This window comes from Pecten maximus, chromosome 15 (genome assembly GCF_902652985.1).
Source record: "Pecten maximus chromosome 15, xPecMax1.1, whole genome shotgun sequence".
Lineage (NCBI taxonomy): Eukaryota > Metazoa > Mollusca > Bivalvia > Pectinida > Pectinidae > Pecten > Pecten maximus.
In genome coordinates this window covers 33,065,152-33,084,032 of record NC_047029.1, presented here as the reverse complement: position 1 = coordinate 33,084,032, position 18,881 = coordinate 33,065,152, and the positions used below count along the sequence as shown (strand labels likewise).

At 33.2% G+C, this 18,881-nt stretch overlaps 1 protein-coding gene across 8 annotated transcripts in view; it reads left to right on the top strand.

Moving 5' to 3' along the window:
• The first annotated feature begins 78 nt into the window (after window positions 1–78).
• LOC117343650 (integrin alpha-PS1-like) overlaps window positions 79–18,881 on the top strand; it is a 79,826-nt gene continuing 61,023 nt past the window's right edge. For all 8 annotated transcript variants that reach the window (XM_033906105.1, XM_033906104.1, XM_033906102.1 and 5 more), the window contains exon 1: window positions 79–447. In XM_033906105.1, coding sequence (XP_033761996.1) covers window positions 284–447 — 164 coding nt within the window. In that variant the 5' untranslated portion in view covers window positions 79–283. The remainder of the gene's footprint in view (window positions 448–18,881) is intronic.

Genomic DNA, 18,881 nt, shown 5'->3' with positions numbered 1-18,881 from the left:
ATGTGCTAATTTTGTATTCGCGCGTCACTATATAGTTCACAGACAACTTTCGATTGTAACATACATGTAAGCTAGTATGATAAAGTATGTGCATCACTTATATCTTACCAGTTATAGATATTGTTTTCCCCTATGAATGTGTGATAGTCATGGTATAGGCGAAATTGAAAGTAAAACAATGGTGTATTGTTAAAAATTATTGCGCAGTGTTGCGATCTCGCGAATTCACGTGTGGACTCCGGTGACACAGGTGCTCGAAATAAATGGGACAGAATTTGTGAAAATGGCTATCGACTTACGGGACAGGACTGTCCTGTTGTTAGCACTGTGGATAAATTCGTGCGTCTTTGGATATAATATTGACACTAACATTCCTGTGATAAAGAAGGGAATAAGTGGCAGTTATTTTGGATTCTCCGTAGCAGAACACATAAATGATGACTATTTGTAAGTAAATATTCTTATTGTTCCATGAATTTTCTGATCGGATTGTGTGACACGCTTCTTAGGTAAACAATAATAGAAACTCGACATTTTCATGACAATTCATAATTGTTTAACATTTTTCATTGCTTAAAGAAATGTATCCTGCATTATATCCTTACTTTGCGCAAATGATAATTAGTTACCTTCGATTTTTGAAACATCAGGTGAACACAGGTGGGTCTAAAATTTTAAAATATAGTTTTTGAGACCACCCCTCGACATAACCTCCTCAATGTCAATAAAGATAATCTTTCAGGTGTGTCTACGGGTGTGTTACTAAAATTACACGCCTGTCTGGTTGCCCTGTGATATATTATAGTATGTGCTCACAAATATATCTAAATGGTTAATTAAAAAACATAATTGATGACTAGTTGGTAACATATAATGCTGAATTCAGTTTAGTCTGGTCATATACCTCATGAAAATAAAGTTGTAGAACTTTGCAGCCGGTTTTGGGAAATGCCCTTAAGCAGAAATATACCTATTGTATTAGTTTTTTTTTCAACCCTGCAATTTAAGACAAAAATTCATAGATTTTGTTTTCATTATCAATTTAATTTGATATGCTACTACAGAAATCAACCATTGAGAGTATGTGACTTCATTATCTATTCTTAAATAAATTTTGTTTTAAATTCATCATAATTCCAAAGCCATTTTGATCCAGTATCATATCTGTGAGTTGTATATATACTTGATGATCAAGTATACTTGATGATCAAGTATATAGGCCTGTATGTAATTTGACTGCTGTTTCATCCACTGTATAGACCATAGATGACTCATGATATGAGCAATTAGATGACACATTTGAATTATTAGGGTGAATTCAGTAATTGGTATGCATTGAGATAACATCTGTATCATATGGTCAGAAATTTAATGTAAAATGCTAATGAAGAACAGCCTCTGTTCTTTCTGAAATGTAGCTTTGTTTCTTATATTATAATTAAAATATTATGGTTTTTCCTCAAACAGTATCATCGTGTGGTTCGTAAAAACAGAAAAGAAAGGAATAATTTATTTAAACTTAACTAAATATCAACTTACTCATTTCTAGCCAAGAGATAGGCAGTGCCCAGTATAAAGATAATCCTCTTGTAAGAACAATAAAGCAATTGTTTTTATTATTTTTCTGTATAGAGCACACATTTTTAATAGGTGTATCAACAATGTCCTTGAGTACAATGGGTATTTTATTTTGTACAAGGACTATTGAATGGTGTATGACAGTTTATAGGTGCGTTATGTTATAGGATTGTTATCTGTAGGTGTGTATCACTAAGATACCACACATGGTTAAAAAGTGTAAACATGCTTTACAGTGCATTAAGCCAGCTATTCCAAGACATGGATATCTGTATAATGTATTTTTAATCTCATTCACAAAAATACACCTGTAGAGATTGCTCTGACAGTTCTACAAAGTTTGAAATCATCTATGTAAGTTGTTAAATGCTGAGAAAGTTGCACATATATTGTTTTTCTTACATTGCAACAGTGGTGGTCGAGTGGTTAAGGTGTCTCCACACTTTATCACAATTTACATTTGAATTGTAATGTCTGCACTGTATATATATGCACTACTGATAAACCGTAAGGTTTAAAGTAATAAATGAATTGAATTGAACCTCTGGGTTGCGATTTCGAAACCTATGTGGGGTAATTAATTGCTAGTTACTGATCATGACCATAGGCTGGTGAGCTTTCTCCAGGTACTCTGGCTTTACTCCACCTCCAAAACCTGACTCGTCCTTAAATGACCCAGTTGGCTGTTATAGGACATTAAACAAAAACAAACAAACCAAAGCAACAGCTCCTGACTGGTGTTATATTCTAATCTATTTGTATGAATTCCATACTAATAATATATGCCTTTATATTGAGCAAGCACCTTCACTAATGTCTATATATATATCTTAAAACGAATATATTTAAACACTGCCATCCATCATAATCTATATATTTACACACTTTTGACTTGTTGAATTAAAATTAAATCAGAAACTTTAACATTGCAAATATTCCTAAAAGATTACATATTCATTTGTTTTGTTTGTCAATAATGTTAAGGGCAATTTTTTTTGAGAATGATAAATATTCTCATGATTCCTGATGATGATTTTTGGATGTTTCAAGGGAGGGGGCTGGGTGAGGCAAGGGATTGACCGATTTTCTGAAATGATGGGGAAAAAAATGCATGAAGAGCATAACATTTTTTTTAAAGATTGTACCATAATGTATATTTTGCACACTGTGAATTATGTATCCCTTCAGAAATTGTATCATTCTGTGAAAGTATACTCTCAATTTAACAAGATTTCTAAAAAGAAATAATATATTAATGTTGCAAAAATGTTGCATTTTGATTGATTTATAGATCATTAATAACCAAATTGATTGATAGACTATAAAAGCATAGAAGAAGTTATATAATAAAAAACAGACAAAAATACTCTGTATATGCACAATATTTTAATGATTTTACTGAATTTCAGAAAAAACTTTCTGCAATACCTGGTATGTACATAATATATGCACAATATTTTAATGATTTTACTGAATTTCAAAAAAAACTTTCTGCAATATGTACATATAGGAATTATGGATGGCAGTGTATGTTTGATTCTACTGTCTTACAATTACAGGTAATGATATATAATGATCTTCCCAGGTATATACTGGGTATGTCTGTATGAATTGGGTTGTTATTTAGATATACCACCTATAGTAGGACAAGTTATATAGGTGTCAGTGTATATACCAGTCTATTATAGACTCTTCTTGGCCATTAGGACTGCAGGTACAGGTAAGTATGTCCCACCATGGTTGATATTTCTACAATGCAGTTACCTGCTGACTGCATATTGATGGGGATATACAGGTGTAGTCCACCTCTACATTCTACCTGTGTAGTTTAATTTACCTGCTATGATAGAGACGATATGTAAAGGAAGATCACTTTTATTGAGTGATGATATGAAAAGTCAGATATTCTAAAGCCCATATAAAGGTTTTATAAAATATTGATTAGTTGATTGTTTATTCTGAAGGGTCAAAATTAAACATAGATCTCAGATTTATAAATAATGTTGATTCTAACTATAATAATTCTTGAGTAAAAAAATATTATCCATTTGCAAATTGCAATTCAGGCTGACAGATTTTATATACTAAGTCTAGAGGCTGAGAAACAATCCTCCATGGCATCTTTGTTATGTATATAACTTCCCTCACTTTACCAATGATCAATGTTTTAAATTGTTAAACTTTCCATCAGATATATAATTTAAAGGTACCCTTTTTTGGGTAATAAAGGAAAATAATGTACAGTTATGATGTGTAAGTATAATAAAGAATTTATAACTATATGTACATGTATAGAACTATATATAAAACGACATTTTCTTATATTAGTAATGTAATATAATATGCTGAGTACTTGTGAAGTGCTTAAGACTGAAGTGTGTCTTTAGTGTACAGGAAAGTAGCCTGCTGTTTATATACATGTGTACAAATTCATCAGTGAGTACAACTGTGTATGTACCCACTATATGTACATATGAACAATATAAATAACTTGAAAGCATTTTTCAGGTACAACATATTGTATTTCATCAACAATATCAGTTTTTTAGGGCCCAAAAACTCCCGATTAAAAGGGTGATTCCACTGAAAGAAAACACATTAAATTCTTACACCAGATTAAAAGGATGATTCTATCGAAAGAAAACACATAACACTTTCAGCTAAAATGTTACAAAAGTAAAAAATATCCTAAAATCAATGATATCAACTTAGGTTACAAAACATATATTTTATTGTTTAATGTTAACAGAAAGAAAATTATCATACTTACATGTCAATAAATTATTGTGAACCACTTAAAGACGGCTATATATGTGGCTGTGATATAGCGGTACAACTCCAAATTATTATTACCTATATCTTTTACTGCAGCTGACCATTTAACAAGAGTATAATATGGTATACAGAAAATAAAATTGAGTCATTTTCAAATTGAGCGTGACAGAAGGTGGTTTTATCAGATTTCCTGTGTTTATCAGTGGTACTGAGGCATGAGATTTCTGTATTCAAGAAATTTGACAATGAGAAATTGTGTATTAAAGTGCTATATATATATATATATTACACTGTATAGGTAGGATGTTTGTAAATATGTATATTTAGGTGCAGTTTTACAATAATTCAATATAATTATTGTCAAATCTTATCCAAAATATGACTGAGAGGGTATATTACATGTACTGTTTCCTCATTAAAGATGACAGGTACTTCACATTTTTGACCAGATTTGATTCTCTTTCTTAGAATTTGCAAATGAATAAGTATTGGTGGTCCACATTTGGAAGGCCAAAGGCCAAGTTGAAAGGCTGCAGGTCATTACTGTACTAGAGTCAATTTGTCCATGGACACATAAATTATAATGCTTATAATTATAGACACATCCAAGTTTAGAGGTTTAAAAACTAAGTGGAAGATTTGTTAGCTTGACTCAGTGTTATGAAAACATTCATTTTCAGTTTGTGTAGCATGACTATATCAAAAAATGATTTTCGTTAAAAGAATTAATAAAAATCGTACAAAAAAAAGAAATAAAGTTCAAGTCTCTTGAAGAGTAAAGGGGTAAATTTTAAGTTAAAGTATTACATGTGTTTTGAATTAAGCTAGTGGTTCTTTTAGTTGCCATATACTACAGATCAATAAAGGTTTGCAGCTTTAGCCAGTGATAAGGTCCTGACTGGTGGACACAGGACTTTGTCAGTGTTTAATTAGACCACAGGAAGATTGATTAGCAAAGTTATCAATTTCTTGTCTAAGCAATAGTTGTGAATGACTTTGTAATCGAGTCTGTTCAAGCACATACAGCGTTTTATGGAGTTTAAAGCTTGCTTTGCGTGTATGACCAATATTGGACTTTCCGATTACGGTTACTATCATTATTCTGTTTCCTGGTATAAAACAAACTAGAACTATCTAAAATGACCATGGACATCATAAAAATGCTAATGTCAGTCTGCACTAGTAGACAGCTGTTAGGTGGGGGTATTGAAACAACAATATTAATATCAACATCCGGTTATAGCTTGAATATATATCGTATATATCTATAGCGCTATCAATTTTAACATTGTATAGCTGGTTTTTAATATATTTTTTTCTGATGTTTCTTCTTCTAAACATGAATAATATTGATTAAATAAATATGGTGTTTCAAATTGACCTCTTCACCAGAGAGAGCCATAATATATAATATATAAGAGCTCTCTTATATATATATTACCAGAATTCACTGAGTAGATATTATGTTTTGTTAAATCTGTAGTATCTATATAGAATTTTTGAGTGTTATATGTATGATGATGATAAATGATTTATAATCATCTTAAAGTCATTTGGGTAGGGAGAATTCAGGGTGGTGTTTTCTGCTGCAGCCTATAAGTGTTTTCTTATACAAGATTATCTCCCCTAGATATTATCTTCCCCTAGAGATTATCTGCCCCTAGTTTGAAACAGAATAAATTGGACATACCGTATACGGTATATATTGCAGAGACCAAAATTATTAAACTAAATTTGATTGACAGTTATAATATTTTAGAGACAGGGATCCTGGAGTCTAGTGGTTAGAATATAAATTCTGTTTTAAAAACTCTAAATAAATCAAGACTCTTATGGACATCATGTATTATGTAAAGTATACCAGTAAGTACCATGTTTTCCTTATAACTGAATGCTTTGTGGAAACAAAAATATATATGAAGTTTTCGTGAGCTTTTTATTACAGTGATCCAAACTTATCTCTGGATTTTTTTTTTCTTTCTAAGGATTGACTTGAATATATTTTTCATGTTATGGAGATATAACACAAAAAATGGAGTGTACTACTGTAAATAAACTGTGAAGTATATATACATAAAATATTTTCAATATGTTTTAGGAAAATGTTACAGCATTAATATAATGTAAGATTAATTCTTATATGGGCCTGTACCATTGACAGATATATATCTCAAACCAAGTGTATGTACCCATGGTTAATTATTTTAACACATGGTAATCATAAGGTGTTGTCAATCTTTTTCATCATGCCATCATGAATTGATGACTTTATCACTTTGCGACATGCTTATGCTTAACAAAATGATGTTACACTGTTGTGATCATGAGTGGCGCTAGAACTGGAATTGGAAACACAACAACTGTTTTGTGTGGCCTGATGTATGTATCAAATCCTGTTGTAATCATATCCTGTAAATTTAGGCAACACTATCTGTGTAACAGCTCAAAGTCAAAGGTCAAAGGTCATTGGGTGACTGAGAGTGTAAGTTATGTCATGTCAACCATATATATATCATTTTTATCTTATCTTTTTATGAATACTTAAGTTACTAATGGGTGTTTATAGACTGATAAGTTGATGACTTGATGGCTATGTAGGAGGGGGACACAGATGCCATAAAAATTAAGGAACCAAAACTATCTGCAAGCTGTTGAGGGTCAATTTGTCCTGAGGGTATATATAGCAGACACCAGCAACTCAGTCCATGTTTTGATTGTAAATTGGGGGATCCACCTCCATCAACATTTTTCCTAGTCATGGCCCCTGTCCATCAATAGCATCCAGTCTTATTATCTCTATAAACATTGTCATTGTATGCATAGCTTTCTCTTGACCCCAACTCTGATAAGGCTTACACTGTCCAGACTCCACCATGTTGTGGTCAATATATTTATGGCAGATCAGTGTTGAGTCATTATATTTGCTGTTTCTTAATTCAATATCAATTTACATTGTATTCAACTTATTATTTCATTATCTGACAAGATTAGGCCTATATTTGAAATAAAGTGGGCACCCCTTCTTTTGTTCAATTTTATGATCATGAGTATAACTGTTGAGTATCTGAATAGGGTTCGGTTGACCATTCTTTGGACACTGGTCAGATTGGCCAGACAGTGGAATGAATCACCAGGTCAAGTTGATGATGGTGCATATATAATCAGGGGGAATAGGTCATGACATGTTAATTAGCTTGGTTACAATTCAGCAAGGAAAACTAACAGACTTCGGAGATAAAAGAATAATATTGAAAAGATGAAAATTTGATATATACCTGGTACATCTTAAATATTACTAGGGGCAATGGTCTTAATTCAAATTTGGAGTGATGCATTAATTAGAGACCAATTACATTTTCTAGTTCAGATCAGGGTACATATATGTGCTGTAGTTGCAGGGATCAATCTAGGGATTTTTTACATATATGTACTGTAGTTTTATTTAATGGTACTGGTATATTCTACATATATATATACCTATCTGCAACCCAGGGTGAACATACAAATATTCTTTTTACTGTGCCGGGTGGGCTTATTGCAGGACAATGAAATAGAATTTGTTACATATTAATCAACTGCTAACTTGAACTGCTAAATTTATCAGGCAAGCAAGGCTTATACATGGATGAAAATGGTAATATATATGATATGGTTAATTGATGCTGAAGTGGAGTAGAACAAAAAACAAGTATAAGGGTAATTTTGAATTAATTTTTGCATCATAAATATGATTATCCCAATAATCTTAAGTGTGCAAATTTTGATGAAAACTCTTTATAGCTAATGTAAAGCTGATTACTAAATGAACTTTGTTAAAAAAATGAATGAAATCTGTATTATAAGCTTTAGACATAAAAAGAAAACTACTAAGTAAAACAATTACAAGTTCAGATCCTGCGATCATGACAAGAGCCGATACTTAACGAGGCAGATATATTGTACGTGTACCACGTACTGGTTTCTTTTAATTCTCTTGGCTTTGTGTTGTGGATCAGAGACAACTAAGGGTGATAAGTTGCGAAAATGCCACTTTTACATGTGTTACAGCTAACATTATAGGCCTTTTACCATCAAGACTGAAGATAAAGACTTCATCCTGTGCTGGTCCATGTGTGAGATCTCTAAATCTAACCAGCACGTGTGGGTTATTGAGAGGAATTTTGTGTTGTCATGTTAGAGAAACTTTGTGATAGAAAGTTTTGCATAGTTACATGTCTCCCCCCAACCAGACATTGGACACCTGGGTATCCTTGGATAATTTCAAAATATATGTGGTAAATATTACATGAGGGAAGATTTGAAAATCATTCTAAATTCTTCTACAGGTACTCTTCATATATTTGTTTAAACCCCCCCCTCAAAAAAATAAATAATAAATAAAAAGAACAAAGAAAAGAAATTGAAGTCTTGGTATTGAAAATCTTTTTGTATTTAATATGTTATCTGACTGGGATATACCATATGCATTGGTTCTTCAGATTCTGGACTTGATCAAGTCTATAAGGCTATAGCTAGCACATATACCGTATATATAGGCGTCCTGCCTCTGATGAATGTTGCAGTATAGTTCATTTAATGACCTTTTATCTTCTCTAACTTGACCTCTTATCAGTAATGTTTCAGTAATAGCCATTGTTAGGGGCAGTATAGATGTACATCTACAACTGTACCATTGCTGCATTTGACAGCTTGTATGTATACTGTGTAAGTGTTTTTGCTAATCCTGTTGTGTTCAGGCTAGGCCTGATTCATGCTGACTGCCCCTCCCAAGCAATTACGCCCTCCATAATATAAGTCACATTCAGGCACACAGCATTCATACAAATGTACACATGCACGTTGATTTGTCATTCTTCATTCATTCTTCCAAAATTCTCTCACAGTTTTGTTTCAAGATATGTCTTAGTAATGTGATATACTGCATATTCCCGCAGACAATGTTTCTTCAAGTCATTGATAATGTCTAAAAGTGATGTCATTTATTTGTAACAGTCATCGTACAATGTCACAATCAGGATTTCAAATGACCTTCCTATATATATCTACTTGAATTGAACATCCATCCTAATGATTATTTTTTACTTGTCATGATCAGTTGCATTGCATGAAGGTGATTATAGATCAGCTATAGTATAATGACATTAAAGTTTATTACTTCAAGTACCTTACTGTAGAGCTGGAATTTTCTAAAGTAAGGAATTTGAATCTATTATGTGATATGAGTATATCAAGATTGATTTACAGGAATTGGGAATTGTTACTATTGTAAACTTTAATACAAATTAATAGTTGTTTTAATTATGGCAGAATTTTATCTCAAAAAGCCATTGTCCAGTCTTCCATTTTACTGAAATGTTAACTTTTTATTCATACCTATATCATTTACATGTTAACTGCAATCAATTTTATGCTTCCAATTAAGCTTATCTAATTAGTATGTATATATTGAACCGACATTCAATATAATCTAAAAAGGCATATTACAAATCTGTCAAACTCTTGCTGATTGATAGTTTTTTTAGGACACAGGTAACAAGTCGTCTCTTGACTAGATTAGTTATTAATATAATTTGTATATTACAATGCTGGTTCTACTAGATTAGTTATTAATATAATTTGTATATTACAATGCTGGTTCTACTAGATTTAAAAGTTATTAATATAATTTGTATATTACAATGCTGGTTCTACTAGATTTAAAAGTTATTAATATAATTTGTATATTACAATGCTGGTTCGACTAGATTAGTTATTAATATAATTTGTATATTACAATGCTGGTTCTACTAGATAATTTGTATATTACAATGCTGGTTCTACTAGATTAGTTATTAATATAATTTGTATATTGCAATGCTGGTTTGACTAGATAAGTTATTAATATAATTTGTATATTACAATGCTGGTTCTACTAGATTAGTTATTAATATAATTTGTATATTACAATGCTGGTTCCATTGTTAAAAACATATAATAAATTCAACTGTACTACTGTGTCTGTTAACTTTTACCGTTATTTGCAATGTGTACATGTAAATGTAAAAAAGACTGGCCTTGGCTGAATCCAATATCAATCCTTCCCTTCCATTAAGAAATAAATGTGTCCAATATGAGCCTACATATATAGAGATTGCTATATTACTATCATCTAATTTTGTAAAATGTATTTTCAAAATTTTCGAGTTTGCATAGGAATTTTTCATACATTTCATACAGCTAAAAAAAAAAGAAAAAGAAAAAAAATTTTAAAAAAGAAAGAAAGAAAGGAAAAGAGAATTCTGAGCACATGCTGGTTTTGAGCTGATGTTGATAATCTGTAGTACCAATCTATTTTATTTCCTACTAAAAAGGCCCTATCACGTATCCCTATATAGCTTCTTGAGTCAACATCTCTCCCTGTACTTATCATAGGATGGATTCGGTGATTTTGCATATTTTAGACGTTTAAGACATTGAGCTCGAGGCCACCATACTGTCAAGCATCGAGTCTTTGCAGGGCATCAATATGCAGCGTGCACAGTTGCATCTAACGTAAAAACGAACTATGATAGATTGTTGTAAATTGACCCTTCAGAAAAGTCAGCAGGCTTGCTGAGATACAAATGTATCTTTATGACTTTACTAAATATCTAGTGCTGAGTTTTCCTGATAATGATAGAAGATAAACAAATAGAAAAATAAACGAGAAAAAATTACATGCCATTGTTAGTTATTAAGAAGACGTAAACTCAGAAATGTGCATTTTACTGAAACAATTATTTTGGTGTGTTGAGTCTATAGTTCATGGTGGATATTGTTACCAGTAATTATATGATAATCATACTCTCGGAGTCAGCTCCCTTTGAGGCCATACATCATGTTTATAATCGCTGACCATTCTCAGATGTCAGGTGACATGATTTATCACTAAAAATGTAAATGTTCTGTTGTAGTAGTGTATGGCTGTCAAAAAAGACAGTGAAAAAGTTTTAAAAATGAAGTGTTGGAGGAGAGGTACATAATTTTATGTAGTCAACATATATCGTAGCTATACCAGCTTATAACTATACAGTCAAACTTCGATGTTTCGAAGTTCAAGGGACTAACAGAAAAACTTCGAAAAAGCGGGACTTCGAATTATTCATGGTTGACAATAGATCGATGTTTTCTTGATAATGACCATATATGTTAACGTTACATGTCCTCAGTGTCTTCGTGATGATCGTCGCCTGTCAGGCTCAAAAGTTAATTTATACCTCAAACACAACAAAATAAAAATACTTCTCATTAATTATACCTAAGCATTTTATTAATTAAACAAACTATGTATCGGTTACAAAACACTTATATCACGTTTAACAGATTAAGCAAAAGAAGTACAATGCACACCTACGTAAGTCGTTAGGCTTTTCTGCTAAAGACACGTGCGGTTACGTTATGTGCATATAAAATATGGAATGCCGATCGGTTGGATAATGCATGATTGAATGACAAATAATCGATTTACTTGGATATTTATGTATAAGTTTGCAATGTGACACTTATGAGTGAAGACATCGCTAATTGTTTGTGTTTAAAATTGGTCCGCTTGTTTTATAGTTCCGTAAAATTTACTCACCGACCGCTGATTTCAATGGCGGCGAAGATTATCAGAGACGACTACCGAAATGTTTTACCGGAGTGATTAAATGTCATGGCTTCTAAATACACCTTTTATCTATCAATTTGGTCTGATTATTAATTAACCCCATGATCGGAAGTGACAACACACGCTATCGTTATCCCTATTGTCAGTCAGGGCATCTAGGGGAGAAGTGTGAAATCTTGCCGCGGGGGTCACGACCAACACCTGTCCAGTGGTCAGTACAGGTAAACTTTTGTTCGAATCATGAGATGTCAATTACCTATGACATCTTGGCTAACGGGCCATGAAAAAAGTTCGATACATCGAAAACTTCGATTTATAAAAATTCGAATCATGCATAGGTTCGTTAGTAGCGTGATATAGTAAGGAAATTCGGGACCAAGCAAAAAGTTCGATACAGCGAGAAATTCGAATCAACGAAGTTCGAATCATCAAGGTTTGACTGTATATATATATCTATAACACATACCGTATTTGTTCGAGAGTAAACCTTTATAATTACTGCCCATATCTGGAAATAAGTATATACCTACTGCAGGATAATTTAAATTTGTCTGTAATTCAAAGACATGTTTAGTTGAATCTCTTCACAAAGTATTTTATTCAAATGAAGTGAAGGAAACACTAACACCACACTCAAAGTATTCACAATTATAGTTAATAAATTACCAACAGTTATAAATTGATTTACGTATATACAGTGTACTAAAATTCTTATTTTAAAGATTTTAACACACAATTTAACATTATTCATATTGCATTCATTTTATTGTGAACTTCCGTGAAGCATGGACAATAATTTCCTGTCTGTTCTGACAAGCAATTGTATACAAAGTAAAATGGAACTGAGCTAGAAAATCATTCCTCAATCATCCCTATAGTACAAGATACCCAGAAGTTACATCACAATTACTAGTGTTCATAGAATACTCCATGGCGCTCATCCCTAGCCCAGTCATTACTTTAGTACTATTATACAGTACAGCTGATGTGAACCAGGAAGAAGCCTGAGGCTACTATAGTTTAGTCAATAGAGTACCACACTTATAAATGCACCTTCAGTTATTGTGAAGATCTAGATCTGACGTATGTTCAATGCTCCCTATCCTATATGTCAGTTTGTGTTTCCTGGGAAGCTTAGATTAACAGGCCGTTCAGTGCTCTTGTGGTTATGTCCTTGAGGAAGACCCTTTACCCTAATTGCTCTGAATGAGACAGGCCTCTGGTATGTTGTTCAACTAGGTAGTCACCAACTACTACAAGGGGACCCATCCTCAGATGCTGATCATAAATAAATAAATAAGAATCAGATTTAAGTTGAGATGAGTTGTAATTTTCTTCATGGATGTAGTGAATATTTCTGACAATGGAAAACACTCGTTTTACGAGACAATTGCAGCCTTCCCAAACATCTGTTTTCTGTAATTTGAGGATTCTGACTATGATCTGTATGATTTTTATCGTCTGATTGGAAGTGACAGGTTCTTGTATAAAGTACAAAGAGGATGATGCTGGAGTGCCTTCTGTGTTGACATTGAAGTCTTTTGCTATCTGTTCTGTACTGTTAGAGCTAACCAACAAAGAACTTCATACCTGTCTGAAATGTCTTTGTTCTCATCAGGCGGAGATGGGAGAACTTGTCTTAGAGACATGTACAAATTTTCAAACAGAAATTTCTATAGTTTCAGCGATAGATCAATTGACTGTTTTTGAATCCAAATTTTGATTGATTTGGTTATACATATGATATTTTAAAACTTCATCTTTAGGGTATGCAAATCATTTGACTGATATATGATTACTTAATACAAGCCTTTTTGGATATTTTTGTTTTACCTTTTCCAGATTCTTATTCTAAAATCCTTTGCATGAATACAAATGTACTGTACTCGACAAATAATTTTCTGCTGATCCACAATATAAAGAACCAGCAGAATTAAAAACCAAGACCCATGATGAAATCTGGGACAGAATCGTGTGCAATAGCTAAAGAAAAAAAAGGCAACAAATAGTTTCCATCAAAGTGGGTTCATGATATAGAAATGCTCGACTTGGATATGGATTTTTCTGTAAAAACCATGCAGAAGATGTTAAGGCAGTGAGTAACGCTATCACATTGGACCTCGTAACATTCCACAGTGATATCACAAGAATAGGAGAACTATAATTTCTCCATATGTTTATAAGTATTTACTGTTGATAGTGATAACTCTCACTGTAATCTGACATATCGTATCCTCTCTTCCTCCCCAGACTAGATCTGATGGCCCCACCCGTCAATCTAGTCCCTTCTCATCCATCACATCAGTCGTCCTCCCCCCAATTCACCCCCACGCAGAATATATAGTAGCTGTCTGTCCAAGTTATAAAGAAGATTCTAGACTTTGGTTGGTTGTCAAAAAAATTAGAATCTGAAAGATAATATAATGAAATTTGGCTTGGTTTAGATAAAGAAGTTGACGATGGTGAATTTGTTCATTGGATTATGGTTTTGACCACCCAACATAAAGATTTTTATCTTAATATTTTGATCTATAGTACTTCTAAATTATTGCTAACAGAATAAGTTTATATCAATAATGTTTAAAATTGAACTTTTTGGCATGGCATAAATTGTCCGTGATTTGTCCGGACCAACATATATGCATGCAGTACATAAAACACATGTACATTATATATCTACTAGGTATAAGCATATTTATTATCAGACATAGGCATGACACTTGAAAGCGCCAAATATGTCAATAATGAATTCGAAGCAAGCAATAAACCATATATGTACTATATATAGCTTCAATATTGTAATGCTTATATTACTTGAGGGGAACATATAACCCAACCTTTTCTACAGCTAGCTATAGATGTTCTGTACCTTTCAGATACAGCAAGCCCATATAACCAGGTAATCACTTACTGTATTTGACCTAATAAGCACACCCCTACCTTTTTTCAGGAAAATAGAATAGGTGCCCTACAGCTTATTGAAACATAAAAAGTTCTCTAGCTCACGGATCTGTTTATATATTCTTCACTCTATAACAAATGTCTCTTAGATATAGATTGTATTTACTGTAAGAAAGATGTAATTTTTCACACCCTGAGTGTTTTTACTGTAAGAAAGATGTAATTTTTCACACCCTGAGTGTTTTTACTGTAAGAAAGATGTAATTTTTCACACCCTGAGTTCACCAGGATACTTTTCCATACATGTACATACAGGCGTTATTAAGAGTAATCCTTTTGTGTGTTTTTTTTATGTACACAGTGCATGTGTTATAGGTCAAAGACATTAATAAGTCCCAATGTCTATTGCATTATAAGTTAAATGCTACGTACAAGTTAAAGAGTTGGAACTTTCCTATGGGCTGTGGTGGCGGAGTGGTTAAGGTGTCCCTACACTTTAATTGATCATGATCACTAGCCCTCCATCTCTGGGTTGAGAGTTTGACCCATGTGGGAAATGTACAGTTGCCAGGTACTGATTGTAGGCCAGTGGCTATCGCCAGGTACTCCAGCTTTCCTCCCCCTCCAAAACCTGGCATGTCCTTATTAAGTGATCCTCACAGGCTGTTATTAGGACGTAAAAAAAAAACCCAAAAAACAAAACATGGAGCACTCCCTGGGTTTATAACAGGATAAACATGGTATTGTGTACACTTTATAGGTAACATGTAGAAAAAGACTGGCAGTTTAATTATATATTCATAACCACATACATATTTTGAATTTCTATGTCACTCCTCCAACAGAAATCTTGTGCTTAGTTTGTACATATACATTTATGTATGAATTACACGAGTATATAGGATGATACGTTTATGAAAGGAAATTATTCAGGTGAAACGGAGCTAGGTAAAACTCAAATTACAAAAACAGACTCCAAAATAGGTATAGAATACCTGAGAGGACATCAGGCTGTGTAGGTGTCATTTCTCAAGTCCTAAGGTGAAATGTCTTACCTGGATATATAGGTGAAATGTCTCACCTGGAAAGGTGAAATGTCTCACCTGGAAAGGTGAAATGTCTCACCTGGAAAGTAAATTTTAAGTAAGTTTGTTGTTATGTAGAAGGCAGTTATCTTTACTAGATCTACTCAGATGTGTCTGTTCTATATTTCCATAATTACAAATTGGATCCTCACAGTGTAAAACACAAAATTTTGGATACACACCTGTAATGTTAGGGTTCATGCAAGTAGTAGTTCGCCATATTTATCCTCAAATAAGCCCCCTTCCCTAGTGTAAAAATTGACCATATTTATCCTCAAAGAAGCCCCCTTCCCAAGTGGAAAAATTGACCATATTTATTCTCAGACGCCCCGTCCCCTTCCCTTGTGTAAAAAATGAGTTTTCATCATGACAGTTTTCATCCTGAAATAAGCCTCCTTCCCAAGTGGAAAAATTCATTATATTCATTCTCAAATAAGCCTCCTTTGAATTCCCTGGTGTAAAAATTAACCATATCTATCCTCAAAGAAGCCCTGACCCTTTCCCTATAGTGTAAAAATTAACCATATCTATCCTCAAAGAAGCCCTGACCCTTTCCCTATAGTGTAAAAATTAACCATATCTATCCTCAAAGAAGCCCTGACCCTTTCCCTAGTGTAAAAATTTACCATATATATGTATTCATCCTCAAATAAGTCCCCTCCCCTAGTGTTAAAGTTCAGCATTACTGTATTTATCCTCAAACACGCCCCTTTCCCTAGTGTAAAACAAAGTCATATTTATCCTCAAAAAGCCCCTTTCCCTAGTGTAAAATAAAGTCATATTTATCCTCAAATCAGCCCCTTTCCCTTAGGTGTAAAATAAAGTCATATTTATCCTCAAATAAGCCCCTTTAAATGTTTCATCCAATTGCAATTTGAAATGTTTTTACCGATTCATCTTTTTATCTTCTATTGATAATGAAAAGAACACTTCAAGTATAAAAAAAGACAAGCAAAATAAACTTCAAACTAAAAGATTAATCTAATTTTGCCATGACCTGCAAAATTCAAAATGTTTGTCTTTTTATGTTTTCTTACATCTTCACTTAAATTATGTGTGTTAAATATTGAGTCAGAAAAACTTGTTGTCTCTGTAATTGGTATGAGTACATGTACATCAATCATTGTTAATACCTTCAGATGCAACACAAAAAGTCTCACATAATCTTAACTCTAGTCTGATATATAGGCCAGACCACAAAGGGCAACTACGTAATTGAGGAAATATTCAGACAAAAAACATCTATCGAAAAAATGAGTCGCCAAAAAGAGATTTATTTAATTTGTACAAAAAGAAGTCTCCAGAATATCTTCCTGTATTAAGATCTTTCACGGAAATCTTACAATATGCTTACAACCTACTTAAGTCCAAACTAATTCTCGTGTTCATTCAGAAATTCAAGCTCATCATAACTAAGACACCTAATATACTTCAACTTCCTTCTATATACTGAAATCTACCTAATAGCTAGGTGCCTTTTCTTCTGTACCATAGGTATAATTGAGGACCTCAATTTACCCTGCAAGATTATTTTGATAGGTAGGTACTTATTATATAACCATTGACAGATATTAGCTGTACCTGTATACACGTACAGATTCTAGAACTGGTGCCATCTCAGATCTGTGCTCATATTGGAAATTCTGTCCGTATAAATATAAGCTCCCAGGTTCTCGTCAAAGGCAGCCTTTGTTCCGTTACTCGTAACTGCACTAATTTTACATGTTCTGGATCGATATATCTTTCAAATCCATCATTTTCCACATTTTTATTCCTTTATTCATCCTTCTTAATAATCTTATCTCTCCTTCCAGGAATTTCTAATGATTCCCAAAGTTTCCTTCCTTTAATCTCCTCATCTCACCTTCCTAATTCCTTTATGTATCCTTTTTAATAATATAGAAGAGACTCCAATCGCAACAAGCTGAGGATGATGTATCTTTATTATTCCGTATGTCTACCGGTTTCGCCCATACAATGGGCTTCTTCAGGACAAAGTCGTTTTTTTTAATAATATATCTCTCCTTCCAGGAATTTCTATTGATTCTGAGTGTTTCCATTCTTGATAAGTTACCCTCATATAACTTTCCTCAATCCTCCCCAGGTATATTGCTTCATTTCTTGTCAGAGTATCATGACCAGAGTAATTGTGAGATCAGCAGAAAGCACCATTTATTATAATGACATCTGTTCGTTTTTTCGGTGATGCTGCTTTATTCCATTTGTTTATACATAGTGTAATACTGAGACATTACTGAGTTTGACACGTACTACTGAAGTAGTAACTACACAGGAGTAAGGTGTATAGTAATCACCAGGTATACATGTGTTAACACTTATCAACACTTGTCTTGGAGAGAGCTTGCACATTGAGACAGGATTTTTTTCTGTCTCATTTTTGAGAAGAAATGGATAAATTGGGAGGTAGATATTCAGGAGTAAACTATAAATATTGGGAAATTGGTTTTTATATGAAGTATAACTTTCATTTTGGAATCTAATTATGGGTCCCAAAAAGCCTTCAGAAAACTGCCTGCTATAAAACAAACAGTGGGTGTACATGTACTATATGCTGGTACTGAGGTCCAGCATTATATGCACTCTTTGACTGGCGGCCAATTCACAATCTACTGCATTATTGTTGATGTGCTGGATTCCAATTGTTGGAGAATCAGATGCTGATGAAGCATAGGCACTCATATCCACAGCAATTTCAGCCGATTATCAGGCGAGCTTCCCACGGAAAGTTCATTCTCGTATGAATTAGCACAAAGATGAATGTGTCAGGAGATATAAAAAATAGAATAGAGCAGGGATTGATGTCAGTCGGGTCTCGTAAAACTTGTCCCAAGTTATACAAGTATATACTAAGTCACAGATACTGGGGCAGCTATCGCTATGGCTGTTCGTTCTGT